Below are 11230 nucleotides of genomic sequence, written 5' to 3'. Positions count from 1 at the left end.
ACCTCTGGACAGATTCACTGTTATTTTTCCAGTTGTTCCATTGCATTCCTTTATCGCTGACCTTACCATTAAGGTACAAACCATTGAGGTTTGAGATAGCGCAATATTTGTACCACCAGGCACATTGACGATCTAAGGGACAGTTCCCGGATGACCACTCGTCATTATCGGGATCCTTTGGGGAAAACGCTTGCCCATGATGATAAGTAAGAGAATCACCAGCAGTGCCTAAAACAAGAAACGTTAACAACACATTCTAGATTCCGCGCTTAAAACTGAAGGGGTTAAAAGGAAGAAGGCGTATTAAAATGTCCCCCAATAACTTCTTGAAGGCCCAGATTTTTCAGTCTTCAGTCTTTGTTTCACGTGTCACGTGTCAGGCTCTTTTCTGGGTTTATACATATGTTGTCTTCATGCACCCCTTGCTAAGCGCAAAGTAATAAATATGAAATTCACCTTCACTAGTGTTACTTTGACAATTTCCTGTTCATGGCGTCGTATATCTTATCATCAGAAATAAGTCATGGTAATATCATTAGAAGGATCTATTATTGAAATAAGGGTATCTGTGCTCATCTGTATATAAATGCTCCAAAGGATCAGTTTCAAAAGATCACTTGACTGACTTTAATAGATAATTCCAAATTATTTTGGTCTAAGGATCCTCATGCCTTGAAAATCATTTATGCCTTGTTGGAACGTCAGAAAGCTACTGAATCTCCAGTACATACCAGAAGCCCGTGCTAACACATGAGTAAGATGATTTTATGAGAAAAGATTCTGAAAATTATTTCGGTTACCGCTTCAATTCACGAAATAAATCAAACTTAACAGAAATAAGTTCACCTGTATTACTTCCCAAACTCAGCTGGCATCTCGCCCTCTCAATTGCCACAGAAACTGAGCTGTATTCTGCAAATGCTGTTTTGCCATAAATGTCTTCCAAGTCAACACGTAGCTCGTTACTGCTGCTCAAAGTTCAGATTGCCGAAGCCTCGTGTGTAATCATCCCAAGCTCGAATTCTACAGAGCCATCCCGTCTCTTTTGAAACACTGTCCATCCTCCACCGGCTGTATTGTGATCACAGAAGACCTCAAATCCACCCAAACCATCAGGATCGATTTTGTACACTCCACTGATTTTGATAATATTTCAGGAAACGTGAATAAACTTAATCGAGTTGTTGGTGTTCAGTGGGTTGTCATGAATGAATTTTCACGCACTTGTTGACTACACGAACATTTTTTTGTGATGTAGCTCAATAATAATCTACAGCTACAATCCACGACAAAAGTCCTTGGCACGGCTGGACCAGATAGCATGAAAATGTGTTGACAAGCTATTTTGGAAACAATAAGTAATGACATCACTGGAATAGGGAACCCCCTTCCGCCCGACAATGTCGGAAACGAGCAATGACGAATTCATCACGATAAACAACATTGAATTGGGGGAAAGGGCCGAATTGATAAATTTCCCTTACAGATACTGCAAAAATGGGCAGGGGATTGTAGATGACGTCACGGGCGCTGATTTCGAAAATTCACTGTACGCTTTTGGCCAATCAGAAAAGAAATAGTGAGGTCAATGTATAATAAAAGGACTTCTTTTGCTCCAGTGTGTCAATGTTACTCATATTATGTTATAAAACAAATGATGAACCATTTGTTAATTTTGGATTGGTGTATATTTTTGTTTTATTTACTATTGAGCGATGAATTAAATTTCGTATATTGGTATAATGATTTATAATTTTTTACTAAGTTGGTAATTAAGTGAATATCTATTCATTGAGCGAGATAGCGCTTAATTTACATGCTTCTTAAAATGAGTAGCAGAGCAAATCATAATAATCGGCTTTAAAACAAACCATGCTCTATGTTGTGTGGAAGAAAACTCATTTTCAAAAGTGAGTTGAAATCTGATCGTTCAGACGTCTTACAGAATCTTAAGGATATTTTTAAAGTTTGATACTTGGTGCACATGCAAGGACAGCCAACCAAGATATAAAACCAGTGAATAGCTATTGGTATAGGGCCAAACGCGCATGTAGTCCAAAGTAGCCGCAAGTTGAACTTGCGTAGAGACAAAGTATTAACTTAATTTTAGAAGGAGAATTTATTGGGAAATTAACAGATCGAAATGTAACAGTCGAAGAGAAAGTTTCCCCAAGTATTTCATATTTTTATTTGCACCACAAGCTTAACACCATTACATTCGCCTCATTAGTAGAACACGGTATAAATGCTGGAAACCCAAATGTTTGACTTAAAAGGTATAAGTTGACTAAGATATTTTGAGGCGGAACTGTTGAGAAAATTAAAGGAATGTCAAGACAGTAACAGGGAGCTTACAACTGGACAGTGTTCAGCCTTTTTCGTTCTACTACAGCACACTAAAAGGTGTCTCGTAAAAATAGGTCATTTTTGAGTTGATTCTTGACTTGCGTCAAAATAAACGTGTAAGTGAAGTGTTTTAAAACAGCGCAAAGAAACTAAAGCGAAGCACCCTTAACTTATTAATTAAATATTTCAATCCAGTGCAACATGAGCAACATGGCACTGCACACATGTTAGAAGTCCTTTGGACGAATCTTCATCTCGGATCTCTTGACAGAGTAGTGGGAATTCTTCCAGTAGAACCACGACATTCCTTGAGCATTTACCTTACCATTAAGGTATAAACCATTGAGGTTTGAATGATGGCAGCTGTTGTACCACCAACCACCTTTATAAGAAGAGGCACAATTGCCCGAGTTGGCATCATTATCACGATCTTTGGTGGTAAATGGAAGGCCACGATGATAACTGAGGGAATCACCCGCAGTACCTGGGAAAAGAAACAACAAATTCGCTTGAGCGACATTGCTAAAGACCTTTAAGGAACAAGAATCACCGAGATACGGTACTTTTTTTTTTTTTAACTACGTACAATGTCAACACATTGCCTCTCTGGAACCTCTATTTGTATTCGCCTTTTAATTCTTCAGTTAAACTTCACAAAATATTTTGACATTCGCTTTTGTTAAAGCTACAAAACACCAGCGACGATAAACAATTAAATCCAAGGGAATTGATAGGCTCGTTTGACTTTTACTCCTTAATAAGCCGGACCGCCTGGATAAATAAATCTAAAGACCGCTGTTATTGACTTGATTGACAAAATCATGTATTCCATACTGAAATGCGAATTTCCGTTTAAGATTTTATATCGCTTAAAACCTAATTGATTTGCGGTGCATAATTGAAGAGCAGAGTTAATTAATGGGAAAACAAACGCCACTTAACACACGCAATAAAGAAATAACTGCTTTTGGTATCGATAGTAAAGTATTGGGTGTAGTTCACCTCAATATATTGAGCACTCGAGCATGCAGCTTTAATTTGTTTTCTAACACTGGAAGCATGTTATATGAACTTTCTCGACTTTTTCGTTTGGAGAAAATTATTGCAAAGATCAACCAGCAGAACTGATTTGCAGCAAACTCTAATATATTTCGCAATTAATTGCTACACTTGGTTAAAATAACAACAAATATCACAGAGATAAGTATAACCTGTATAACTTCCCAAACTCAGCTGGTATTTCGCATTTTCACTTGCCACAGAAAACGAGCTGTATTCTGCAAATGCTGTTGCACCATGAATATCTTCCAAGTCAACACGAAGCTTGTTACTGCTGCTCACAGTCAGGCGGTGAATCTTGTCCAGTCCCAGCCAAAACTCGCCGTTTAGATTGCCAAAGCCTCGTTTGTAATCATCCCAAGCTCGGAAGAAATCTACAGAGCCATCCCGTCTCTTTTGAAACACTGTCCATCCTCCACCGGCTGTTTTGTGATCACAGAAGACTTCAAATTCACCCAAACCATCAGGATCGATTTTGTACACGCCACTGATCTTGTCACCGGATTCGTAAACTTCGGCACAATTCTTGTAACCTGGGAATTGTACAACACAATCAACTTAAATTTTGTTTTTCCTCAATTTAAACCTTTACCTTTGCTCTGCAATGGAGCTTTTCACTCTGTCCTGCATCTACTAGGAAAAAATCCCTTGCAAGACTCCGCTTGAAGGATCCTATATATAAAATAAATCTGTTTACGCTGGTTAATGGCTGGTGCGAAAATTGTTGAAGGAGAGCAATCTTCTAGACGAGATACTGGATGAACGAGAAACCTAGCCTGAAAATGAGAAAAATGAGATGAACCAGCGCAGGAGTAATACATAGAATGATAGATTTTCTTTTGGCTGAGCCATCCTTTTTTGAGAGACACATAAGGTTAGTTTGAACAGTCAGAAGCGTATAATTAAAGCAAACAAAAAAGTATTCAACTTTTTGGTAAAGATTAATAATTGCGACAAAGCGTCCGTGAAGTTACAAACCTTTTTCAGCCTGTCCGCCAGTTTGGTTTTGCTTCGTTTTCGTGATCTCTTGTTTTAGTTCAGCCAGCTGTTGTTTGACTTCAGAAATCATATTTTCGATCTTCTTGGAGTTTGGTCCAGCGTGAAAGGTGTTGTAATTATTCACAGTACACCGCGAATTTTGTTTGGTATCGTTGTTGCTTTTTGCTGATTTTGTAGACAGATTTGAGTTTGCAAGTGCCGCTACGAAATAACATAACAAGATTGCCTGAAAGAAATACTTCATCGTGGTTTGCATTGGTAATCGTGAAACGGCAGAGCTACAAGGAACAATTGATTCTTAGACTGAGACCTGTTTATGTGTTTATGTGATAGATGTTGCTTAAGCTTTCAAGCAAGATTTTTCGCGTCTTCAATTCTATTTTTAACCAATCACATAACCCCACATTTCACGGTACGTCAATAGTACCCTGCTAGCTGACTTTGTAACATTTTGAGTACGCTTTTGCACATAATGTTTGACAGGCAAGAAAACGGACCGTGCAGCGTCTGAAAAAATGCGATTGAAATAATCATCGGATTAACCCCTTTTCTTGTTCTTTACATCCTGAAGCAGACCTCGCAAGCGGCATAAACATATACTAGCTCGGGATGTTTAGCATTTTGGATTATTTAATTGGCAAATGATGTATTATGACTTTGATATTGATGCATTCCTTTTGACTCCTAAACAATGTCCATTGATACATCTTTTAACATACCATCCTATATTTACAGCGTTCCACAGCTACATAGTAATTTCAGATTAGCCAATGCTTTCATTCACGTAAAATGTTTAGTACGGAGCTTTAGCTAGCCTTAGGAAAGTCACGCGAACACTCGATTCCTCAGTGATTCATTTACATGCGTGAAATCACTACTAGTAAGTCACGAGCGCGATAAACGAGCGCGAAAATGAGTGCGGCTGATATACAGGCAGCAAAAGCGGCTAATTTTCAGTGCCTGGAAATAGATATAAACATTACGGGGTTTTCTTGGACTAGTTTAGGCCATGAGGTTGGAGACGAGTCACGCAAGCACGCGATGTGTTACGTGTGACAAATACAATGTACATCAGTGTGAGCGTGACGCGAGACGTAAAGGATACTGTTTGCCAAAAAAAAACCCGAAACATTTGCCTGTAAGGAACCAAGCGCAATAGAGAGAGGACCTTGAGCTTTCAAAGCAAGCCCTACTAGGTCAAAACAGTATTCTCTAAATGTTAAAATCGGAAATTGTAAACTGTTAACTGTAATAATAATTAATTTGACCTGTAGTCCTCCCCCCATGAGCACCCAAGTTTTTCAACTGTTTCAAGTGTACTAGTTAGTAATCGGGAACGTTCATGGAAATCCATACAATCCGTAGACCATAAAATCTGTTAGGATTATCATTCAATAAACTGACACGGAAAGATAACTCACCACTTTGTAAGGATTATTTCCAGTCTAAGAGCAATAGAAATATTTATAATTTTTTGTAAATAATTTACTTTTTTAAACTTACACTGTAGCCTGAAATGTCAGACATCTCTCACCCAGGCATTAGGCTGAGGGTAGGAGATGACTGTCATTTCAGGCTAACACCACTGAATTTATATAGTAGAACTGGATTCAAGTTAATGTTCCCATCACCTGTCATATGGCATATTCAGGCATTGATAAGGTTAAATTACCTGGAATGTGACATGTGAGCCTGTAGCGTGAAGTGACTACGAATATATCTACTCTCTCCTGGATGGGATGCTAGCCCATTGCAAGGTTAATCGCCCCAACAGCATTAAATTTGCGGTTATACCTATCTATGGGTAAGCAGTGTCTTGCCCAAGAACAAACACAGTGACTAGAGCCAGGGCTCAAACCCAGACTGCTCCAGGAGCATAGCAAGGATTTTCAAAGGGAGTGGGGGGTTTCACACTGTGTAAAAGTGAGGGTACTCACTAGATTATCACGTCAGCCTGCACACCATCTTTTGGGTTGTTTGCTTAAAATAGACTTACAAAAGAACCTCAGGACCCCCCTAGCTATGCCCTTGTTGCTCAATCTGGAGTCCACCATACTAACCATTAGACCAATACACCTCCCATGGAGCCTGTGTTGCAGATGGAAATTTCCCAGTAACCGGTGGTATGTTGTTGGTTTCTGCAACACAGGCTACTCCCATGGAGCCTGACATAAATCAGGGGATGGACTTGAATTCCATGAAGAGTAATAGCTGGGGGAGGACACTGTGTTATGGGCCATTTTCAAATCATCTTTAAATTGTACAAAACTTCATTGTTGCACTGATTTGTTAACACCCAGCTCATTACAGCTGCAAGGATTAGAGAACTTAAATTTATTTCACTCACCAACAGAAAACTTGTTTCTTGGTGGATTTTGCTACCTGCTCAATAATCACTAGCCTGATTCTCAGATGGCCCAAGGTCACTTGCTCTCACTAAAACTGACTTTAGACCACCTGAGAATAAGACTATGGTCACTTAATTAGAATCCAGGATCAAAGGAAATTTTTCGCACCTCTTAGTTGAAGTAAGAAAAGTGAAAAAGGCCTTTTGGCTCACACACAATGGCTGTAACTTGGTTTATGGTCAAATGGAAGCAGCCTGCTTTACCTCACTGGCACTGTGCAGGCCAAAACTGGCCAGGTAAAACCCATCAGTCAAAATCATGTACATGTATAGCATTAAACAAGAAATTATAAAATAAAATAATTAACTCTCTCACCATTAATTGATATACGTTTACAATAATGGAGAATGAGGTGTCCTGTACAGATCTTAGCCTGAAGTTTTGACATTTCAATCAAGTACATGAGAACCATACAGAAAAGACCAAAGTCTGATATTCTCACTCTGACTTATGAGAAAGTTTGGTATAAACCCACTGACCCCTTCCACAAAAATCAGTCCTGAGGGAGCTAGGTCCTTCTCAGTACTACTTGTGATGTTATCACCTTTCATGGCAGAATATGTTTTTGATAATCAGCTGGTAAACTGGAAAGTATTTCACAGTGTGCCTCAGTGAGAGAATAATACTGGCCAGGAAAGAAAATGTCACTCCATACCATGCACACTTTGAGTACAGAACAAAATACACTTCGAGTCTAAAATGACCACTCTTGATGACATTGTGATGCAAACATTTCTGGATTAACAAAGACAACTGAAAGGCCAAGAAAACTGCAAAAGCCTTGAGGGGTATAACTTTTTTTTTAACCCATTTACAAATACGTGAAAAATGACGTCATAAGTGCCAAACTGAGAATTGCTCTTAAAAAAATTTATTCTTTCCCCACAAGTTGTCAAATTGTTAATTTTGAAGTGCTGTTTCCAGTTTTGTGACATGGACTCAATCTGTCGATCTTGCGGTATCCTTATAAACAGTCAACCATTAAAATTACTTTCTGGGTCTTTTACACTGAAGAGGTATTGCAGCTGTATGTCATTTTATATGTCGATTGATGAAAAATGAAAACAAGAACTTGTCCAACGGTAAAAGGATCTTGGCATCTTGCAGAAGCAAATTTGAATTGAAACAAGCAAGTTATTTCAACCAAACTGTCTATTGACACTGGAATATTGAACATTAACATTGTACAGTTTCGATCAATCCCCACAACTTGACTTCGTTTGTTTCTTATAATTCCAGTTTCTTCAAAAATAGGTAGTCTCTTTGTGGAAAGACAACATCATATGCAAAAATTGAAGATCATGTACATCCATACAACAAGTTCAGATGTGTCAACTTAACTTTCTGTCTCATTTTTAAACTGTAATTATTAGGGGTGGTAAATGTTCCATGTTGCTTCAAAAACTATGGGTCTCACAAAATTTTCTTTGAATTTCATAAGTCTTGCAATGTCCTGTTTTTAGTGGTTATGTATGTCTCTCAGTCACCATTTTTGCGCAAATCTGTTTCAGAGTATTTTTTTTTTCAAAAGGCTAAGCAAAGCCTCAAAGTCACAATTTTTTATTTTTAAAAATGATGTCTAAAATTGTTTTCTCGTATTTAAAACACTTTGAAGCCTCGCAACCTAAAAAGTCAGTGTCTCAGGCTCACAAAGAAAAACACTAGTCTCGCCTTCTCGCATTTACCATTTGCCACCCCTATAATGCAATGGTCGACTAAGGCAAGAAATATGGCAAAAAAGCTCCATATTGGCTGGCTGGTTTTCACTAGTGCAAAACAGAAGCAACATAAGAAGAAGCAGAAAGGTTCTGTTTAGTAGCACCTTTTGTTAAGAAGTTCTCCTGACAAAAGGCACTAATTATCAGCTTCTTACTGTGTCTGTGTATGAAGGCTGATGTTTATGGGTTAGTGAAAACCAGGCTTATCCTTTCAAGGTGGGCTTCTGCAAAGTACAGCTGATCCTAATTACATGTCAACTGTAAAGAACATGTCCACTGTACTACATGTCCTACGTGCTCAGAAGTATTTTGTCACATTAAATAAAATATATGACAAGATGTAAGACTTACATTAAAACAAATACATTTTAAATGCAAAATTTGATCTGCCAGGGCTACATGCAAGAAACATGTGGCAAATTTGACACAAGCCTTTCAAGGGAGGACATTTAGTAGACTGTAAGCAAAGGCATTATGACTTCAATTCCAATTAAACCACAATTCACACCCGTATCACATTTTAATGATACAAATATTTCTCTTGGGAATTTTCTTTCTTTTAAACATAAAATACATCTCTGTCTTGTCGCTATTTCATACAGCGATAAATTTTTCTTACTTTCGTATTAAAATAATTTCAAAATATAAATAGCTCTTTCATCTACATGTAGACTATTTTCTGAAACAAGTTTACACCCTGTACAGACACGCTGAGAGCGAGCGCTAAACGCCATATTGTATTAGCTCTTCCCAATGTTACAAAAAAGAAATATTAAGTCTTATATGGGCTTTCCGATGTAACCCATTTAAATTTCTATGTAAAATTCTCGCTCTGGATTTCTTTCAAAGATATTAAAATGCCCTTTTAACCACTATTTAATAGTGAAGTCAAGAAAAGCTCAATATATTTTTGGGCTTCTTACAAAATCTCAACAGAAGAATAAATTTATGCCTCGAAATTTTTAGTTCTTTCATTCTGAGGGAAAATTAAGCTTATATATTAAGGCAAACTCTGTCCAAAATAAATGGTAACTATACGAAGTACAAAAATGTCAGTGAAACGATAGCGTGATTTACACCTTGAGAGAGAATTTACATCAAGAATGGCAAAAATCAAAATTATTCATACCAAGACACGAACGTTCGTCCACGAGACCAAAAGCTGATTATATAGCTTCTAGTTGTTCGAGAGACATCAAAGTAAATTCTACGTACTTGGCACAGGAAATGAACTATTGACAGCAGCGGTCGATAAACATTCCGTGCAAAGGCTTTGCCTTTTCAGGGATGAACCTCCCGATTGTCTTTGATTATTTTTTGCCCTTTTCTGTTCGTGTTGAGCTCGATCGTGGTTTTCCAGTCCTGGGGGAAGTTCGTGCTCCGAATGTTTTTTCCTTTTCAACGAGGACTGTTCAACTCTCATCCTTGAAAGAGCAACAACTAAAGAATCATTCATTTCTGCAAGTTCTTGAGTTTCGTGGAACTCTGGCGACGACGATAACAAAGCAAAACCAAGATTTCGACGACAACCCATGATAGGGCTTGGCGGTGGCGCGCACGGCAATGGCGATTCTTTTCCCACGGGCGGCGTTTGCCGTAACCCAGCCATTCCTTGCTGTCTTTCTTTAAACTTAGAAAAACACCTGTTATCCCTTGTTTATTAAAGACGCTGACCTTCTATCGTATTCTGTTGTAAGAGCTGTTTTTCGGCGAGCAGTATTTCTTATTCCTTCGACAGTAAAACTCACCTACACGTATCATCCTCTCGCTCACATCATATTACCAAATTTATTCACTTTCAACAGCTGACGCCATTATAAAATTATTTCACAAAAATCTGACCAATAGTAGTATACAAAACACAATGGCTCTTGTCAGGGCAGCCAATCAAAACTGTCGTACCATTGTATCCGCAGAGCTTAATTCACATCACGACATCCGTGAAATGAGCGTGACGTTACGCACGAAGGTATGTGACTCAATTTACTCGTTTTAAAGACAATCCTTTTTCATGTAATCGGTGAAATGGAGAGAATATTTCTGTTCCACAGTAGTTCATAGAAGAAAACGTCACTGAGATTGACTGCAAAAGAGACAAAAATTATTTGACATAAACTCCAGCTGGGCTCTGGAACCTGATTGCTTGGCAGGAAAGCAAATCTGTCAAACTTATTTGCCTTCAGATCCAAAAAATATATATAATATATAGGGGTGTGGCAAGAAATGTCTAATAACTAATCATGTCATTGATTTTGGTTCAAAGGTTTATCGCAAAGTTTGTCGAACGTGCTTACCTGTCACGTGAGGCGAAGAAAGCGCTAATTACTGAAAAACGCTTGATACGACGAACGTGCTTGAAGAGACTGTAAACCCTCACAACCCGCCTTTACTAATCCAATACTTAAGAAGTGTTTGTACAGGACACTACTTCCAAAGTATCCATAAGAGTGCATCTTCAGGAGTCACGCGAGGGTTTGGGTCCCAGGTCTACAAATCGATCTAAACAACGAGGCTCTTGATTCTCTCTCGCCCTCTCTCTTATCTCTCTCTCTATCTATTCTCTCTCTTATATCATAGACCTTTTCACTGTTTCTGACGCCATCTAACTTGGGAGGCAAACACGGCAAAAATAGCAGTAAATGCACGGGGAAAATGAAGAATCTTATGTCTAAAATCTCACGGAAAAGGTTGTTGTTTAAT

At 38.3% G+C, this 11230-nt stretch overlaps 1 protein-coding gene across 1 annotated transcript; it reads right to left on the bottom strand.

Moving 5' to 3' along the window:
* Positions 1-1860: 1860 nt before the first annotated feature.
* Positions 1861-10507, bottom strand: LOC145486488 (ryncolin-1-like). Its single transcript, XM_081465163.1, has 3 exons — positions 4384-10507; positions 3558-3938; positions 1861-2830 (listed from the first exon to the last, which is right to left on the bottom strand). Exons 1-3 carry the CDS (start codon positions 4658-4660, stop codon positions 2574-2576), a joined length of 915 nt encoding a protein of 304 aa, XP_081321289.1. The 5' UTR covers positions 4661-10507; the 3' UTR covers positions 1861-2573.
* Between the last annotated feature and the right edge of the window lie 723 nt (positions 10508-11230).

The sequence above is a fragment of the Orbicella franksi genome, chromosome 1, assembly GCF_964199315.1.
Source record: "Orbicella franksi chromosome 1, jaOrbFran1.1, whole genome shotgun sequence".
Classification (NCBI taxonomy): Eukaryota; Metazoa; Cnidaria; class Anthozoa; order Scleractinia; family Merulinidae; genus Orbicella; species Orbicella franksi.
The sequence above is the reverse complement of the archived record's forward strand: the minus strand, read 5'-3'. Positions and strand labels throughout refer to the sequence as shown.

Bases quoted from the DNA above. Each gene is read 5' to 3' on its own strand.
- LOC145486488 (XM_081465163.1), bottom strand. From the start codon at position 4,660: ATGCAAACCACGATGAAGTATTTCTTTCAGGCAATCTTGTTATGTTAT. The intron at 3,939-4,383 runs GTTTGTAACTTC...TACAATTCCCAG, and splicing joins TGGCGGACAGGCTGAAAAAG to GTTACAAGAATTGTGCCGAA. The intron at 2,831-3,557 runs GTTATACTTATC...TTCTTTTCCCAG, and splicing joins GAGTTTGGGAAGTTATACAG to GTACTGCGGGTGATTCCCTC.